Source organism: Scyliorhinus canicula, chromosome 10 (assembly GCF_902713615.1).
Source record: "Scyliorhinus canicula chromosome 10, sScyCan1.1, whole genome shotgun sequence".
NCBI classification, from domain to species: Eukaryota; Metazoa; Chordata; class Chondrichthyes; order Carcharhiniformes; family Scyliorhinidae; genus Scyliorhinus; species Scyliorhinus canicula.
The window spans coordinates 67,431,412-67,451,451 of record NC_052155.1 but is presented as its reverse complement, the minus strand read 5'-3'; the positions used below and the strand labels follow the sequence as shown (position 1 = coordinate 67,451,451).

Genomic DNA, 20,040 nt, shown 5'->3' with positions numbered 1-20,040 from the left:
AAGAATTCCTGCAGCGACATCATAGGGCTAAGATGATTGGACTCCGACAACTACAATTATCTTTCTTTGTGCCAGCTATGAATCCAACCAATGAAGAGTTTTCTACAGTGTCAGATGTGCCATGAAGACCCCGCTTGAAGTGTGCCATGAAATAAGATTCAAAATTATTAACAATTCATATCTTTAAGCTAAAATTAACCTTCGTCTTCAGTCAGTGGTCGGCATCTCCAAACCCCGATGAACCTCAGGCATAACCATATATGCACCAGCCGGGAAAGAGCCATACGTAGTGGTTTGGAGTTTTTACTTTGGTCAGGCCATGCTCATGCACCAGTTCCTCGGGATTTGGACATGCTGACCACTAAGCTGAAGATTGGGCCTATGCACCTGTGAAAAAGATGAAAACTCATGAAGGGCGCAGAAACTGCGGGAGAAGTGAGGGAGGCAGGAAGAGGTCGAAAGAACAAGAGAGAGTACAAGGAGAAGTAAAAAAAGCAAATTTCCCAGTGAGGGAAGAAGACAGAGGTACAAAACAGGAATCAATAATGATAAGAAATGACGAAACGGGCTCCAATTAGAGAAAGTGCTGCGTGGAGCAGACCTTAAGTGAAGTGGGCTTGGGAAAAGCCCTTCTAGCCAAGGAGACCCCAACAAAAGCCTTGACGAACTGGGAAAGCAACCAAAGGTTGGTACCTTTTGGGGCAAGGGTACACCTTTGAAGTAGTTAGGTTCTGCTTGGTACAGCCAAAGAGCTGAAATTGGGCTTTTAAGTTGATGTTTGAGAGCAATTATTGTGTCGTGGAGAGTGTTTCACTACATTTTGCCATGGATAAGTTCTGGAAGTGAAGTGAAGAATCTCATTCTGATTTAGGTGTGGCTGAAAGAATGGAACCTCAGGAGAAAAAAAGCGAGGTTTGTACACAGACAGTAGAGTGACCGCTACTTGGCCTTTGGAATATCATGGATTGGTAATACCTCTTACCCTGGCCAAGCCTAATTTGCAGGGAGAAGCTTTTAAACACTGCAATGGTACCAAGTAAATTGAAGCACCATTTCAATACAAAATCCCATTCCCTCTCCAGCAAGGATCTTGAGTACAGTACAGAGATCTCTACAGTACTTGAAGCGCCTGAAAGAACAAAACGTAAAGCAAAATCAAGATATGATGGAGTGTGTGCAAGTTTCAGTTAATGCACAGAAGGCGAGCTACCTGGTGGCGTAGCTCGTAGCAAAATCGCAGAACCTGCATGCCATTGCTGAAACCCTAATTCTATCAGCTTGCAGAGAAGTATTATGAGAGTAATGTTGGGAGCTGATAATGCCACAGAAATCAACTAAGTTTGTCTTTCTGATAATGCAATCAAATAGCGTATTGATGAAATGTCAGTTGATGTAGAACAGGTACTTCAGGGGAAATTAGAAATTAGTGGAAAGCCTGCCCTGCCGATAGATGACAATGAATTCTCTCCTGGCATACAGTACCTGCAACCTCTATTAGCAACCCCGACCTGAGATTCCAGATCTGGCTGCCAGAGGTTGCAGAGTTCCACAAACATCTTGTTTGAAGGTGCAGATTAGAAGACACTGGCAGCTCTTAGCCAATGTCTGGTATGCTGACGGAGATTTGATCAATCAGTTTCTTCTTTTGCAAAGAGCTGTCTGATTGTGCGCCCAGAGAGGAATTCTTTCCTGTCCCAACTGCTTATCTGGAAGAAAATAATTTTAACAGGACCACCTGCGATAGCATCAGCACTGACGGAGCAGTTTCCACGGCTGGAAAGGTCAAAGGATTCATGGGTAAAAACAAAATCCTGACGTGCAGGTCCGCTGCAGTATCCTGTAATGTGAAGCCCTTGATGCCAAAACAATGCCATCTGAGTTAACTGCAATGTTAGACTGAACAGTGAAAATTGTGAGTAATGTGAAGTCACGGCCTTTAAAATCGTACTTGAAATGGGAGCCGAGTACAGGGTTTACTTATGCACACACAAGTGCAATGGCCATCTCAGGAAATGTCCTCTCTCGTGTTTATGAGTTCTGTAACAGATTGAAAGAGCTTTTGACTCTACATGAATTGCCACACAATAACGTGATGGTTCTTGGTTTGCTAAGCTTTGCATACCTTTCAAATATGTTAAGCCACCTGAATGTTAAAATGCAGGGGAATGGTGAGAACATTCGGATCAAAACTGGCCCTTTGGTAGGAAAAAGTGACAAGTAGGTCGACGGAGATGTTCAAGTTGGCATCAGCAAATGCTGCTGGCAAAACCATACTCAACTTCATCTCCACACATCTTGGAACACTACAAAAGAAGTTTGAATGCTTCCCCTCCACAAGTATGGAAGACTTTGTCTGGGTATGTGATCCATTTACATAGAACATACAGTGCAGAAGGAGGCCATTCGGCCCACTGAGTCTGCAACAACCCACTTAAGCCCTCACTTCTACCCTACCTCATAACCCAATAACCCCTTCTAACCTTTTTAGTCACTAAGGGCAATTTATCATGGCCAATCCACCTAACCTGCACGTCTTTGGACTGTGGGAGGAAACCAGAGCACCCGGAGGAAACTCGCGCAGACACGGGGAGAACGTACAGACTCCTCACAGACAGTGACCCAGCGGGGAATCGAACCTGGGACCCTGGCGCTGTGAAGCCACAGTGCTATCCACTTGTGCTACCGTGCCCCCACTTGTGCTACTGTGCTGCCCACATTTAGTTCACTATCCTTTGAGTCATCAGACATCGTCATTAAAAGAACAAGACTAATTTGTAGAGCGCAGGATGGATTGTACACTGAAAATGAAGTTTACAGAGATGCCTCTGGATGTATGTTAGATGTTTAGGGAAACAAGAATATCCATCTATTTGCGCTATAGCAGTGGTCTTACCAGCTATGTGAGTTGGTGTTGTCAACACTGGCTTATGTTAAAAAAGCAGAAAGGGGAAGCGCTAGTCAGTGGAGTAAGACCTGTGAGTTGCCCTGTCATCATTTCCTCCCCAGATCAAGAGACTCTGCTGACAGAGGCAGGCACAGGTGTTGCACTAATATTGTCCGTAAATTGCTGTCCTCAGTATTTCCTTCATTTATGAACTTTCACATTGAGAAATACAGACTGAAAAAGAACTGAAAACAATTGAGACCTTTCATGGAAAAAATGTTGAACTTGTTTACATTTTCAATAAAAATATTGTATTTGACATGCATCGTGTGATAAGGCTTTCCTCGTAAACTTCTTAAACATTTTTTTAGGATTTTATTTGTACGCAGTTCAGCAGGAGAAAATAGGAAATGTGCCTCAAACGTTTTATAGTCTGAAAGTGTGCAATGACACATAAAAGGTTGAGAACCACTGAGGTAGATGACAGTGTTGTAGCTGTATTGAAACAACTTGGCTTAGGTCATAGCTAATGCTGAAGCACATCTTCAGCACTGCATACGGATGTTGTCATAACCCATAGCCTTTCCTGTATTCTGTGCCTTTGTTTCTTAAAATCGTGTGGTATGAATTGAATTAGCTGAAGACTTTCATCTGTGATATTGGAGACTTCAGAAAGAGGCCGAGATGGATCATTCACAGAACACTGCTGGCTGAAGATAGTTGCAAATTGATTTGCCATGGGCTTTTGTACTAATGTTCTGGGCTTTGCCATAATTAAAAATGGGGATGTCCGTTGAAACTCCTTCTCTGGCTAATTTGTTTAATTATCCACCACCATTCATGACTAGATCTGGCAGGACTGCAGTGCTTTGTTCTGAACTGTTGGTTGTTGGAGCTGTCAGGTGCTGCTTCCGCTGTTTAGCATGCATGTAGTTCTGTATTGTAGCTTCACCATGTAGGCATTTCATTTTCATGTATGCTTGGTATTGCTCCTGGCAGGATTGCAAGAATAATAATCTATATTATTGTCACAAATAGGCTTGTATTAACACTGCAATGAAGTTACTGTGAAAAAACCCTTGTCGCCACATTGCGGCACCTGTTCAGGTACACAGGGAGAATTCAGAATATCAAATTCACCTAATGAGCAACAAGCACGTCTTTCGGGACTTGTGAGGGGAAACCAGAGCACCGGGAGGAAACCCACACAAACTCAGGGAGAATGTGCAGACTCCGCACAAAGTGACCCAAGTGGAAATCAAACCTGGGATTCTGGTGCTGTGAAGCAACAGTGCTAACGACTGTGCTACCATGCCGCCCCATCTGGTTCACATATGGCCTTTAAGGACTGAAGTCTGCCATCTTACCGAGTCTGGCTTGTGTGCGCTTAACTTTTAACTGTGCTTACAATGGCTGAACAAACCATTCAGTTCAAGGACAGTTGGGGATTTTCCAAAAATACAGCCCTTGCCAGCAATGCCGACACCCCATCAAAGAATAAAGAAAGCATAAGGCTCTCCTATGCTGCTCATTGATCCCCTGGCTTGATGCTAATAGTAGAGTGGAGGATATGTCCGGCTATGAGGTTGCAGATTGGGGTGGAATGCAGCTCTGCTGCTGCTGATGGCCCACAGTGTCTCCTCAGTGCCCAGTTTGAGTTGGTGTAGGGTAATCTATAGTACAAGAAAGTATGGACGATATAAGCTATAGAAATAGCTCAAGGTTAGCTTGAAAGGAATCTTGGAATTTTGGAATGATTACAGTTGTGCAAAAAATAATTCAAAATAATCAAGAATCCTGAACAATATTAGCATATTAGTTATGCCAAATCTAATCAGACTACAGTTTATGTACTGTCCATTACTAAGACAAATGGGAAATTTTCAAGCTTGGAGATGGTTTGCTTTTAAGCCACTCTATATCCGGGGAATAAAATATGAGAATAGGTTTTTGAAACTGAATTTTTCATCCTTAAAATAACATGCTTAAAGGAGGCCTACATATTAAATTGTATTGAAAAGGGAAATTTGAAATCATCCCTCAAAGTAAATGACGACTGGTTAAAGGGGATATAGGTTCAAAGTATTGAATAAAAATTTTGTATAAATTCTCACAAATATTTCTTTACATGGACTGAGAAATGTTTGGAACTGTTTCCAGAAGAACAAGCAATGGGGATCTTAGCCATTCATGAGCATATTAAGTGGTGTGAGGAGGAACTTTAAATGTTCCTTTTTTGGATGATGAACTAAAGTAAAACTATTAATTACATTGTGAAATGTATTATTGTAAATAGCTTATTTGTATGAGTCGTGGCCCCGGTCAATTACTATGAAACTACATAATTGTGCAATTGTATTGAAATCAGTGATAATGCAAATAACTTAAAATTCTAAATGAACTTGTTTTCCGAATTCTTAACAATATTCTTGATTAAAATTCTATTCTTTTGTTATCACCATTCTATCTATAATGCCTACTTTCCGACCTGTTGCACTGCATATCAAAGATCAGAATCTTCAATCTCATGTCCGACCCATATCTGTTCTGCTTTGCAAATTTCTTATATTTTTAGGTGGGACAAAGTGCAATAAACTGCAGCCTCATATATAATTTACAAAGTTATATTTAAAAAAATACACTTTCCTACAACTTTCACTGCACCTTTTTTTAAAGTTATGTTTGCCTTGTGCACTTAATTCATAAATATTTGCAAACTTTGACCTTATCCCTTCTACAGTGTGTGGTTAATTTTTATTCCATTTTTCTATGCTTCTTCATCTGTGCAGTTTGCAGAATGAAGATCCACTTCCAGAAGGCTGGGAAATTAGATACACGAGGGAAGGTGTCCGATACTTTGTTGATCACAATACTCGAACAACTACCTTTCAGGATCCGCGCACTGGCAAATCATCTGTGTAAGTCCTATTCATGAACAAACTGGCAGGAATTAAATAGCTTTGCGTATTGCAACCATCTTCCAATTATAATTTAGTTTACAGTTCTTTTCTCAAAGCGGCACTTCTGCATGTTAAGCAAAATAAATGAGATATTTCCCATTTTTTCTTAAATCAATTTTATATTTAAGTAAACTGCTGAATATTAATTCTCAGAGCGATTACCAGTTTGGATGTTGATGAATTCTTTAAAACACAGTTTGAGACAAGATTTTGGTTCTACAGGTCTTTTCCTGGTTCTCTTTTGCATGCCACCTTTTCTCTGCTTATCTCACTGACATAATGTTGCATGGGTTTTAAACTTTTCTATTGTATCGCTCAGATGGTCATTATTACTGCATGATCCTTGACAGTGAATGTCACCAGACCAACTCACTCATTGTCCTTTTCAAATGAACTGATCTTGATCACATTTGTCCCGACGCAATGTAACACAAATGTACTCAAGTAGGATTAACTAGCACCTCCTCCTCTGTAATATTTATACTTCTCAAGTCGTCACTATTTATTTCCCCAAGTTCCCTAACATTCATGCCTTTCTCAACAGTAATTACCGATGAGAAATATTAATTTAGGATCTCACTCATCCCTTGTGGATCCGCACATAGATGATCGTGTTAATTCTTAAGAGGCTGTACTCTCCCCCTAGTTGCTCTGTTGCCCTTTATGTATTTGTAGAATTTCTTTGGATTCTCCTTTGTTTTATCTGCCAAAGCGATCTCATGTCCCCTTTTTGCCCTCCTGATTTCTCTCTTAACTCTACTCCAACAACCTCTAAATTCTTCAAGGTATCCACTTGATCCCAGTTACCTATGCATACCATAAGCTACTTCTTTTTGACCAGGGCCTCAATATGAAAATGAAAATCGCTTATTATCACAAGTAGGCTTCAATTGAAGTAGTGTGAAAAGCCCCGAGCTGTAACATTCCGGCACCTGATCGGGGAGGCCGGTACAGAAATTGAACCCACGCTGCTGCCTTTCTGCATCACAAACTAGCTGTTAGCCCACTGTGCATGACTCCAGACCTGCAGTATGTGGCTGACTCTTAAATGCTCTCTGAAATGGCCTAGCAAGTTTTATAAAACTGCTACGAAATCTCAAAGAAATAGAAGGACCAACCGGCATTGACCTCGGCACTGGAAATAACAAATCACACCTAGCCCTGTCGACACAGCAAAATCCTCCTTACTAACATCTGGAGAATATGCCAAATTTTAGAGAGCCATGTCACAGACTAGTCAAGTATTTTTCAAAGCAAAACAATGTTTATTCTATGAACTCAAGTTAACCTTTTTAAAACACACAGTGAACATCTTAGCAACCATTAATTCAAATACAACCCCTAAAGAATACAACACTAAGTAATCCTTACTTTCCTTTTAACATCCATAAGACTTTTAAAAAAAACTTTTAACAGAAGCACATCAGGTTTAAATTCATTACTGAGAACAGTTATAACTCTGAATTCACCAAATGATCAAGAGATAGTCTTTACATGGCAGTGAGAACAACATTACACATTCTATGGCTGACTGCAGCTCCAACACTAAACAAAACAAAAAAACACAGATACACCCAAGCTTTTCTAAAAGTGAAACTAAAAGCTGACAGACAGCCCAGCTCCACCCACACTCTGACATCACTGCAGTAATAAACACCCATTTCTTAAAGGTACACCCACTACAGTTATTCTATAAAACACACCCCTTTCTTAAAGGTACTGTCACGTGACAATAGGGACATTGAATACCAAAGTAAGAAAGTAATGTTAAACCGTTGTAAATTATTGATTAGGCCTCAGTCGGAATATTGTGTACAATTCTGGGAACACCACCCTTTAATAAGGTTGTCGTAGCCTTGGAGAGAGTACAGAAGAAGTTTACCTGGATGATATCGGATGAGTGACTTCAGTTAAGTGGAGAGATTCGGCTCTTCAAAAGGCTAAGAGAGAGCTAATAGAGATATTGAAAATTTTAAGAGGTTTTGATAAAAGCAGTAGGGAAAAACTGTTTCCTTTGTCAAGTAGATTAGTTTGGACTACAGATTTAAAACAGGCAAAGGGATTTAAAGGGGAGATTTGAGATTTCATCACACAGAGTTGTTAAGATCTGAAACACCTGCCTGAAAGAGCAATGGAATCAGATCTGTGGGAAAATGCAAGAGGCAACTGGAAATGCACTTGAAAAATACTAACTTTCAGAATTTTATGGAAAAAGCTGGGGTACGGGACTAACTTGGGCCAGCCACTCAGAGCTAATACAGGCATAACAAATGCAAAACTTTTCTGTGCTGTAAAAGCCTAGGATTCTAATCACACTTTTGACAAAATACATTTTCTCAATATTATTAGCATGTTTAGTGTAATATTAGGATTTCTTTCTACATCATGGTGTAAAAGTTGAAATAATTGAGAAATCATCCAGTTTAGGAAGAACTGGAATCCTTCAAATTATACTAAGATTTGTCTGTTCTTTCTTTAAGGGCATTTAAAATCCACACAATATTTTACATCTTAATGATATTTCAAAGATTGTTACAAAATTTAAATAATACCAACTTCTATTCCTTAAAGAGTAAATTGTAACTTATTTTCACAGTGCAAAGGGTCCACAAATTGCATATGAACGTAGCTTTCGGTGGAAGTTAGCACATTTCCGGTATTTGTGTCAGGTAAATACATTTTCTTTTCCATCGACAACTGACTTTGAAACCTTTGCAAGTTTATGATTACTGGGGTAGACTGTTTAAAAAGTGAGCTAATGTAAATTTTTGCATTTGAAAGATTAATGTTTTAAATATGTTGGTTAATGCAATTAACTTTGTTCTTTCAGTCTAATGCGTTGCCCAGTCATGTAAAGATCACTGTTTCTAGGCAGACTTTATTTGAAGACTCCTTTCAGCAAGTAAGTAGCTTCCCAGGTACCAGAGGTTGAAATACTTATTAAAAATGTTATAAAAGCTTAAGGTTATCACTTTTCACTGAAATTTCACAGTATTTTAAAAAGAATAAGTATACTCTTTGTAAGCATGCCACCAATTTACAGAAAATGTTCTTCACTGTATATGGATTCATGTTTATGAATCCTGGTTGTGAGACCTTCATCACACCAGCCTTCCAGTTGATTTGCGTCTTGTGCATCAACAATTTTGTTGCTCCACTACTTGGGAGAGGCAAAAAGAAAATGACTGAGAATTCCACAGGATATCTGGTTGCCCAGTAAAGGGATGCACACACCCTTTTGTGTTGTGGCACATCTCACTTTGCTAAATCCGGAGAGTTTAGGAAGAGGATGGAAAGATCCAAAGCATGCAATATTTCTCCTTGATCTTGGTTTTCTTCCTCCTTCCATTTTACTTGAGGTCGCCACAATGCTGGTTGATCACCCTTCTTCATTTCCTCCTGTCATCGCCCATTCTTCTTTCAATCCTGCTGTATTTAAGTCTCTTGCCACTGCATCTTTCCAACTAGTCTCAGATCTTTCTCTAGTGGCGGCCATCTACAAGATACACTGCAGGAACTGGCCAAGGTCCCTTAGACAGCACCTTCCAAACCCATGACCGCTACCATGTAGAAGGACGAGAGCAACAGATACCTGGGAAACCAACAGTTGAAGACTCCCCTCCCAGTTACACATCACTCCGACTTGGAAATATATCGCCGTTCCTTCACTGTTGCTGGGTCAAAATCCTGGAACTCCCACCCTAATAGCACTGTGGGTAGACCTATACCTCCGGACTGCAGCGATTCAAGAAGGCAGCTGACCATCACCTTCTAAAGGACAACTAGGAATGGGCAATAAATGCTGGCCTAACCAGCAATGCCCACATCCTGTAAATTAAATTTAAAAAAAGTAATATATTATCCTCTCGGAGCCAGTAATGAGCAACAGTGGCTGATAATCACCAAAGATGTCCTGATGTACTGCTAAACTGCTTGATTTAATTTCCAAATGACAACATTTACCGTGGAGTGTGGATTCAATTCAACTGTCAGTTGTACGATTTGGAGCAAAGGAGATCCATTGACCCTCTTTTCCACCGTCGTGCAGAGGTTAGTCTGTAACTGACCATTAGAAAAGTACCATAAAAATAGTAGAAAAGCATTTGACTCGATGCCAAATACCATTACTTTCTCATGAGCAACTTGGCGAACATCATAACTCATGTTAACATGAGTTAACATAACGCTGTTGTCCTTCTGTAACAGTTTGGACAACAATGTTTGCATGTACATAACATGTTTATCACAATTCAATATCCTAAATTGCTTTACAGGAACGTTATCCAGAGTTGTTAACTAGCACGTATTTTACGGAGTACGATTTCTAGCACTGAAATACGGAAAAGGAAAGCTGATTGGCAAGCCACCTCCTGAAACTCTTCATTTGGTTTCCTTGGCGACAGGGCCCCACACAGAGGCCCCGCCCCATTCCTCTCCAGCCCGCACACTAACCGCGCATGCATGTCAGGTGATCCTGACCTTCGCATGGTCTCGCACATGAGGCATCGAGGTGTGTGTATTGGTTTCCTTGCCGACAGAGTCCCGTGCAGAGATCCCGCCCCCTCTTCTCCACTCCTCACACTAACAACACATGCATGTCAGGTGATCCTGACCTTTGCGCGGTCTCGCATGAGGCATCGAGGTGACTGCATTGGAATTTTAAAAATCGAGGGTCGTCTACAGTAGCCATCACCTAGTTCATTTACATCATCGAAGGCCTGTAGCATTGAGAATTATATGGGGTGATAGTGATGCAATTTTTTAATGTTTCCATCTTAATAATTTAGAAACACAAATAGATGGGTAATTTAAACCCTGCTCCATTTTTTCTCTGTGCAGTATTATAGAATATGTTTTCTAGTGCCTTCCATTACCATTTCTAGCTGTTTCTGTTTTCATTTAGTCAAGTGAGGAGGAAGCTAGCCACAGCAGAGCTGTTTGTCTAGGAGTTACCAGACTAACAAGCCTCTTAGTCTCTTGTACTGACAGCATAGTCAAGTTGGAAGAAAAACCCAAATATTGAGTAAGTAGCGATCATGACTTTGTCAGGTGCTACATCTAGAAAACAGATTCAAGAAGGACTACACATCAAGATGGTCCTTTATTGTACAATCGAGAGGATGAATACACTGCGAGATGTAACGTCTGCTCATCAACTTCGGCATCGCTCATGGAGGAGCAAATGACATACAGGCACATACGAGATCCAAGAAACATCATGCTATGACGTTTCTCAAAGCACCTGTCTCATGGCACTGAGGTCCCAGATTTGATCTAGCTCTGAGTCACTGTGCGTGTGGAGTTTGCACATTCTCCCCGTGTTTGCGTGAGTTTCGCCCCCACAACCCATAGATGTGCAGGGTAGGTGGATTGGCCATGCTAAATTTTCCTTTAATTGGAAACAAATGAATTGGGTAGGCTAATATTTGAAAACAAGTTTCTGAAAGCACCCGTGACATCAAACCTTTCGTGCAACAGAAAGACTGCTCAGTCATAAGAGCAGAAACTTTGATGAAACATTTCCTGATTGAGCACAATGTGGTATTTTCTGCTGCCGATCATTTGACTGATCTTGTGAAAGTGATATTTCCGGACAGCTCAATTGCTTTAAGTTTGCATCACGCCGGACCAAGACAACAGCAATTGCCAAGACTCCAGGCCGAGAGACAAAAAGTGGCATCCTTGGGAAAAGCAGGGAAATCCCGTTCTCTATCTCAACCAATGTGAGTTCTGACCGTGGTGCGGAGGAACAACACTATCCTATCGTTGTTCGGTTCTTTGACGCTGATGTGCACAGGGTGATCAGTGTGCTACTTGAAATAGCAACAACGAAAGAGATCAAACGGCAAAAACATTTTCCAACTTCTTGACAATGTTCTTAAAGAAAGCAACGTTCCTTGAAAAAACAAGATCTGCTTTTCTGCAGACAACGCAGCAGTGATGATGGGAGTCCATAACGGTGTCGCTTCCTTTGCGAAGAAAGAAAACCCAGATATTTTCATCAGAACATGGAACATACAGTGCAGAAGGAGGCCATTCAGCCCATCGAGTTTGCCCCGACCCACTTAAGCCCTCACCTCCACCCTATCCCCGTAACCCAATAACCCCTCCTAACCTTTTTGGACACTAAGGGCAATTTAGCATGTCCAATCCACCTAACCTGCATGTCTTTGGACTGTGGGAGGATACCGGAGCACCCGGAGGAAACCCACGCAGACACGGGGAGAACGTGCAGACTCTGCACAGACAGTGACCCAGCGGGAATCGAATCTGGGACCCTGGCGCTGTGAAGCCACACTGCTATCCACTTGTGCTACCGCGCTGCCCCAAACCATTCTTGCATGTCCATGCCAATTTTTTCATCTGTCTGCGGAGAAAGGGGCAAGTCAGTTGCCAATCTTTCCAGTGGACTTGCTTGTACCAGTATATTACTACCTTGTGAAGTCTAGCAAACACCACAAAGAGTTCAAGGAAATACAAACATTGCGCAATCTAGAAAATCACAGAATACTCAAACATGTCTGCACAAGATGGTTGTCCTTAGAAAGAGACAGATTTCTGGAACAATGGTCTGCGATACAAGAGTACCTCTCCCAAGAAGCAGAATCAGAGAAAGAAAAAATAATGAAGGGGCTTGAGAAATGCTAAGCGACTGAAGGTTGACACTTCTGGAGAGACTTCTACCAAGCCTCCAACGGTAGAGACCATACCAAGGAGATTCCTCAACCTTTGCACACACACACGCGCGCGCACACGCACACACACACACAGGGTAGTGTTACATGTAGCACATCATCTACAACAAGAACATTGTTTGCAGGAACAAAAAACAGCATTCGTGTTGTGATAACTAAGAGTGGTAGAGTGTTTGCCTGGTTTCAGCTGCTGGCAGGAAACAGGCCCCTGCAACAGTGAAACTCAAAAAGACCATTGCAGGATTTGTTCAGAAAACTGCTGCTCTTGTGCATGATAGCAAGACTGACAATAATAAGAAAGATGGAAAATGCAGCAGTTCAAGTGCTGGAAGCAAGAAGTCTCCCACAGCTAGCAACCCAGTTGCTAATTCAACAGTAGAGCCATCGCGAGGCAAAGCTGCCAGGATTTATGCAAAGCTGTGTGATAGAAACAAACTATTGTATCTTTCTTCAATATACACTTCCTGTGTTCAACAGGTTCAATCGAGAGCTCCAAAATGAAGCTCCCAAGATACAGATACTACACCAGAAGTTGCTTGACTGTCTTCAGGACTTGTTGCTTCGCTTTGTGAAACCTGCTGCAATTGCCAGTGTTACATTTCCTGCTAGCTGCATGTACAAGGACAAATGCAATCAGAAGTCCGATGAAGAGCTTGTAGTTGGTGAACAACCAAGGCAGTTTCTTAAGATAGGACACCTCCCCTCGCAAGATAGGAGTAACGTCTGCTCATCAGTACAAAAATACTATGTTGCAGTGTGTGACTATGTCACTACCAAATTTCCCCTTCAGGACGAATTGCTGCTACATGCAAGAGTGGCAAATCCAAGGGGAAGGATGGAGGGAAACTCTACATCAGTTTGTTACTTTGCAAAGCGATTCCATGTCATGGAAGATGTTCTGGATGATTTAGAAGTGGAATTTGCTCAATTCCAGGTTGACACATTGGAAGGTATTGCATTAGACAGATGACCAAATGAAGTTTGGGTGGAATCTCCAGCTGAGGGGAAAATCAACTGTGAGCTGAGGTATCGGCATTTTCCAAAAATCATGCTGGCAATCTTGTCAATCTCACATAGTAATGCCAAAGATGAACAAATCTTCAGTCTGGTCAGGAAGAACTCCACTGAGTTTCTGCCCAGTTTAGGAACCGAGACACTTTCTGACTTCTTAACCCAGAAAGTCTGTACTCAAGCTAAAGGACAGTGCTGTCATAAAATTCAACTCAATTCAATGCAAAACTGTTTGATAAGTGTAAAAGAGCTACATGTACATCCTTAAGTAAGCCTGAGGTAAACTCAAAAATTAAGGTGAAAGCAGATGATTGCAGCACTGTCTTGACAAATGCAAAGGAGCTGCATCAGTAAGGTTAAACTGAGCTCTAATGCTGGTGTAAGGATAATTTTGAACTTCATGTAAAAAGGCGAATGCTTTGTTCACGTTTCTCATTCTTAGATTTACTGAATATTTGAAACTTAATTTGAAAACACCCACTCATGATGATGTACCTATATGTAAAAGCATTGGATTTTCATTTTCCATTTGTGTTTTACATTTGTGCCATAAAGGTGTAAAGCTGTACTTCAGATTGGTGGGCATTTTTTCTTTGAAATGAAATTCTGGATTTTACTGCCAAAATACTGATTTTTGGTATTTGGAATACTGATTTCTGTTGGGAAAGGTTGGCAGCTCTGGTTATCAAACACAATTTTCCATCGAGCCACATAAAGAGGTTTTAGGATATTAAGATAAGTTTTAAATGATGTCTTAACTGAGGTAGAGACACAGAGGTTTATGGAGGAAATTCCAGAGCTTAGAGCCAAAGCAGTTAAAGGCATGGCCACGAGACGTGGGGATGGTAATTGTAGAAAGGCAATAGACCAGAATGGGAGAAGTGCAGAGATCTCGGAGAGTTTGAGAAACCATGGAGACTTGAAGTCCAGAATGAGAATTTTTTATTTGAGGCATTGTCAGTCTGGGAGTCGATTTAGGTTGGAGAGTGGCTCCTTCCATGGGTTCCGCTGAGCATCTCTGCAGCATCTCTCAAGCTTCCACTCAAGTGCATACAGGAGGTGGTGCATGCCCTCTTTGCCAAGGTGCATGTCTCAAGAGATTAAACTAGCCAGGCAGCCCGAGCACTGAAATTTGCTGCTGTTTCAGTATTCCCACATTTGCAGGATGCCATTGAATGCACTCACATGGCAATAAGAGCTTCCTGGCGAGAGACAATGCAATGTATTAACAGAAAATATATCCTCTGTGTGGCACTGTCACTAGACTAAATGGGATAGATTTCAAACAGATTTAGCAACTCAAGACAGGGCATTATTGAGGTGCTGTGGACCATCAACAGCAGCAGAATTGTATAATTGTATATCACTACAATTTATAATCTCATGACCTGGCATACCCTCTACTCTACCATTACCACCAAACCAAAGGATCAATCCGCCCCTGGCATGGTCCTGGTCCTCTCCAGCCCGCTCAACAGCGTGCTCCTCATAGGGAGTGGAGGGGCTTGATCTAAGGCATCCCAACATGGGTGTCGGACCTCTTCCTCTTATTGTAGGTGTGTTGTCTTTGTCCTGCTTAAGGACAGATGGTGAAAATGAGATCAGGACACATGCCAAGGAAGATGATGAGCTGCTTGGCTTGTGTGGGTGCTGATTGGAGTCATTCACAAGATGAGTATGTGAGCTGCACAGGATGCGAGCCTAGATGGAGACGTCAAGGTGTGTGAGAGTGAGTGCTGATGTCCCTTAAGCTGGCAGTGTGTGAGATCCTTGTGGAGAGTCATCCTACGAATGTCTTCTGGGTTTGTGAGAGTATGTGTTGAGAGTGATGGTTGAGGTTGACTTACCCTGGTGGAACGAATGAGATTATTTATCCTCTTCCTGCGCTAGATGACTTATCTCTTACGGGCTGAGTTGGCATTCACTACCCTAGCCACCACCTCCCAAGCCTCAACTTAGAGGTTTTTAGACCACATCCTGTCTCACGGGGGCAAAGTGCGTGCCCTTGATCCTCAACGTCGTCAGGAAGGTGGAACAGCGATATGTCGCTAAACTTGGGAGCTGCAGTCTTCTTCCCTTTGGGGGCCATCTGTCTCTTCTAGCAGTCCTGGGCTGCACATATTGAAAATACTGTGTGCGGGTGCAGTTTAAATATGGTGCCTGCTGCGGTGACGTAAGGCCACAGGCAAGAAGTGTGCAAGCTGGCGTTAAAAACACATCACCATGGCCAGTGGAAAAAGCTACTTTACCCCCTCCTGGCACCACACTTACGCAGGAATATATAATTCCACCCAATGTTACCGAGGACGCAACCCTAAAATTAACTACTATAAATGCTTCACTGGTTTCAGTTTTGTGAAATGCCAGTTAGCAAGAAATTTGGATCTTGTATTTTAATGGCTTATGTTATGTACAGCCAAAGTATCTGATGGAGCAGCTACTGCCGTGGACAGAGGAAGTGACTTACCTCTCTGCTCCCCAGTTACTCCACGACAATGCTTTTGGGGGCGTGCTTCACTGCTCCTGTTTCAACCAGCCTGAGTGAGGAAGGTTGGGCGAGACAGGGGCTTTGAAAGCTCAGCATGGGTAAATCTGGTGAGAGTGGCAATCTGATGGAGATTGCCCCTCTGCGGAAGTTACGACCATTGAATCTGTTTCTGTTGCACTTTCAAGCAGCGGATTTGACAAACCATCACAAGTCTCTGAGTAAATAGTCTTCTCTTTATTTTTTAAAAAGCACTGAAATAGTAAAACAACCGCTTTTGTCATAAGATTTTGATGATTAGGCGATCTTGAGCACATCTGTCTATCTGTGTACTTATGAAATTATAAGCTTTCTAAGGCTGATAATGTGGGTTTTTTAGGCAGTGTGACAGAGACTTGAATTCTACTCCGTTTTTATAATCTGGTTTTGCTCTTTGGTTTTATTAAGTTCTTTATTTCTATTTTAAATGGTAAATTTTCTGTTTTGCATCTGAAATTAATTTGGTGTTAAGCTTGGTGCAGAAACCTGCTTAACATTCAGTTGATGCCTTTATCCATTACATATAAACTTAGTAACATGCAAACAGACCATTGAGTCTAACTGATGTATGCCTCTGTTTATGTTCAAAAAAGCTTCCTACTCTGTGCTCTATTAGCACATAAGAGATGATCTAAGGCATTTTCAAGATGAGAGATTTTGATAGAATCATAGAATCCTTACAGTGCAGAAGGAGGCCATTCAGCCCATCGGGTCTTTACCGACACTGAAAGAGCACCCCACCTGGACCAACTCCCCCACTCTGTCCCCGTGATCCTACCTAACCTTCACATCCCTGGACACTAAGGGGCGATTTATATGATGGCCAATCCACCTAACCTGCACATCTTTGGACTGTGGAAGGAAATGGAGCACTCGGACGAAAGCCATGCAGACGCGGGGAGAAAGTGCAAACTCCACACAGACACACAAGGCCGGAACTGAACCCGTGACCCTGGCACTATGAGGTAGCAGTGCTAGCCACTGTGTAGCCCTTAGGTAAAATTAGAGTAAACTATTCCCTCTGGTGGGTGCATCAGTGACCAGGGGTCATGAATTTTAAATGGTTGGCAAAGCTCTCCTCTTCTTTGGCGAACACTCACTAACGAGCATGATTGTCCACCTAAGAAACTCTGTGTTGCTGGTCACGGGTTCTGTGGTTTCTTGCATGGCAAGCATGATCCTAGAGCCATATCTTCAACTTCACACTTGGCAGGTATTCCCAGGAGGTGCGATCGGTCCTTGGACACTAGATCGCTGATATTTCTTTCTCAGGCTTCTTTTCCGGTCCTCCTCTTGCCATTGGGTGTCCTCAAAGAATTGTGTCCCTTCAATCAGGAGGTTCCTCCATGTAGGTCTCATCTGGGCAAGGGTCTCTCAGGCGTTGAGGTCTAGGTTGATTGGTTTGCTCATAATCCATGAGGGTTCCTACATTCCAGGTTCCGAAATTCAGTTTAACCTTGATTTTCTGACCGCAAGTAGATGAGCCTGCTGAAAACGGTTTTCCAGCCAGGTTGGGATGGAACAGACTATTTTTAGGGCACCTTTTCAGGCCTTTCCCCATGCAGGTGGGCAGAGTGGATCCTGAAAAGGACCACTCAGTTGTGAAGAAAGCTGCCAAAACGCGCTCCTGTTCCTATTCCAAGAGCGAGATGACTGAATCAAACTCCACTGCCTATGTACTAGTCCAAAGCTCAGGGACTTCCATATCCCATGGACCTGTCCCCCTCACTTCTCGCCGATTGCTGCAGGGTTTGTCTGTGTGAACGGTGTGCTGGTTTCCTCAAGGTAGAAGCCTGGTGCGGGACACCTTTTAACATGGGAATGTCATTGCAGATCAACAGACACATGATCCTTGACAGAGGGTAGGTCGAGTTCCAGTGGCAAGGGAACCTCGACAACTGGGGATCTCCCTACTGCTGCAGCCTCTTTCCAGCATTCCAGCTGTTGTTACCGCTTGAACTGCCATTGAGGACTTGTTTTGGTTTGTGCTCTGGCTGGTTCCACCCCTTCAAACGTACCTTCATGGTTGATCCTGCTAGGCAGCATGGTAGTGCAGTGGTCAGCACTGCTGCCTCATGGCGCTGACGACCCAGGTGCGATCCCGGCCCGACGTCACTGTCCGTGTGGAGTTGCACATTCTCCCCTTGTTTGCGTGGGTCTCACCCCCACAACCGAAAGAGGAACAGGCTAGGTGGATTGGCCACGCTAAATTGCCCCTTAATTGAAAAAAAACAATTGGGTACTCTAAATTTATTTTAAAAAATGGTTGATCCTGCCAGGAGCTTAAGACTCTCTTGGGATCAACGGAACGTTCAAGCCTCTCCATTACGGCAAGGTGGCAATCCAAAGAAAAGATCTAGAGGAGAGCTGAAGATAATTTTTTTCATCAGATTAGCTCTAACCCAATAGGTAGTGCAAGCTAATTCCACAAATAATTTAAAAACTGATATGCACAAGTACTTGAGCAATTTAGAGTCATGGACAAAAAGTGAGGGTTTGGGACTAAGCATGACTGCTCTTCCGAAGAGCCAGCACAGGCACTGAATCCTTCTAGTGCTCTGAGTATCTACATTCCTCAGTTCGGAGTAAAGTTCTAATTGTAATACCACCAGTTTACAGTGAGAAATGTGTAGGCCTGTTATTCACGAAGGGCTAATGTTTTATATTAATTAGGTATAAGTCCACCATGACTATCAACATTAGGTATCTGTAAAGTTATTAGTTATGGCTCTGAAAATCCTTTCCTGGCAATCTTGCTGATTATATTATGATTATGTGCCATTAAAGACCCCCAGTGCTGACCATAATAACTTATTTAAGTCCCAACCTATTGTCCAATCCTGCCGACTCCCACCTGCCAAAGTTATAGGGAGAGTACACTGGTAAGGCTGTGGAATTTCTGATCCAATATTTCTTTTTCAATAAACGTGGCCAGTTGTTCCTTATAGAAATGTGCTATTTTAAGCTGCCTTATTTTCACTTTTCCTAATGTGTGCAAAAGAAAACCTTATGAAAAAATAATGCTTTTTTTAAACAGATCATGGCCTTAAAACCATATGACCTTCGAAGGCGATTATATGTAATATTTAGAGGAGAAGAGGGACTGGATTATGGTGGATTGGCCAGGTAAAGCACCATCACAATGATTTGCAAATAAAGATCTAATTTCAAGTAAGATTTAGTAAAATGCAGTAACTAGTAAGAAACATTTGTTGATGCTCTCCGCTTGTGAAGATCCTAATATGCAAGGTTATATTTGAATACAGTTTTGTACAAAAATAGTAAAATTAATTTATTGTTGTATGAAAGATTGTTGATTTAGAAAAGAGACCATTCAACTCCTCATGCCTGTGGTGACTCTTTGAAAGAACTGTCCAATTTAGCCTCAAACCCCAACTATTTCCCATAACCCGGTAAATTGGTCATCTTCAAAACCATATCCATATGGAATTTGGTTTTACCATCCTTTCATGCAATTCATCCCATTCATTTTTTCATTTCATTTCATTAACCTGTGTGAAGAGATCTTGCCTTATTTCTCTTCTTCTTCCTTTACCAATAATTTAAAATGTTTGATGCACTTATTAGAGGCAAATGCTTGTCCCGACTTACCCTAATAAAATCCCTTGTAGTCTGGAATACCTATAAGGAGAACAATCATAGCTGCTGCTTCAATCACTCCAGTCATACAGGTAAACCGCTTCTGTACCCATTCCAGCACTTGACATCCTTCCTAAAGTATGGTGCTCACAGTTGTACACAAGACTCAAGCTGAGGCCTAACCAGAAATGTGTAACGGTTTAGCACAAGCTATTTGCTTTTGTATTCAATCCCCTATTTACAAAGCTTGTTATCCTGATGTTTGCTATCATGTTTGCTATTTATTATGTGTCAAGTCTGGTATCGTCTGCAATTTTAATTGTGCTCCCTGGACCCAAGACCAGGCAATTTAAATAAAACAAGAAA

General features: G+C 41.9%; 1 protein-coding gene across 2 annotated transcripts in view; it reads left to right on the top strand.

The window, feature by feature from the left end:
• Window positions 1-20,040, top strand: part of LOC119972433 (NEDD4-like E3 ubiquitin-protein ligase WWP1) — a 291,224-nt gene that overhangs the window by 214,264 nt on the left and 56,920 nt on the right. For both annotated transcript variants that reach the window (XM_038809115.1, XM_038809116.1), the window contains 4 exons: window positions 5,674-5,802; window positions 8,441-8,513; window positions 8,675-8,746; window positions 19,112-19,200. In XM_038809115.1, coding sequence (XP_038665043.1) covers window positions 5,674-5,802; window positions 8,441-8,513; window positions 8,675-8,746; window positions 19,112-19,200 — 363 coding nt within the window. The remainder of the gene's footprint in view (window positions 1-5,673; window positions 5,803-8,440; window positions 8,514-8,674; window positions 8,747-19,111; window positions 19,201-20,040) is intronic.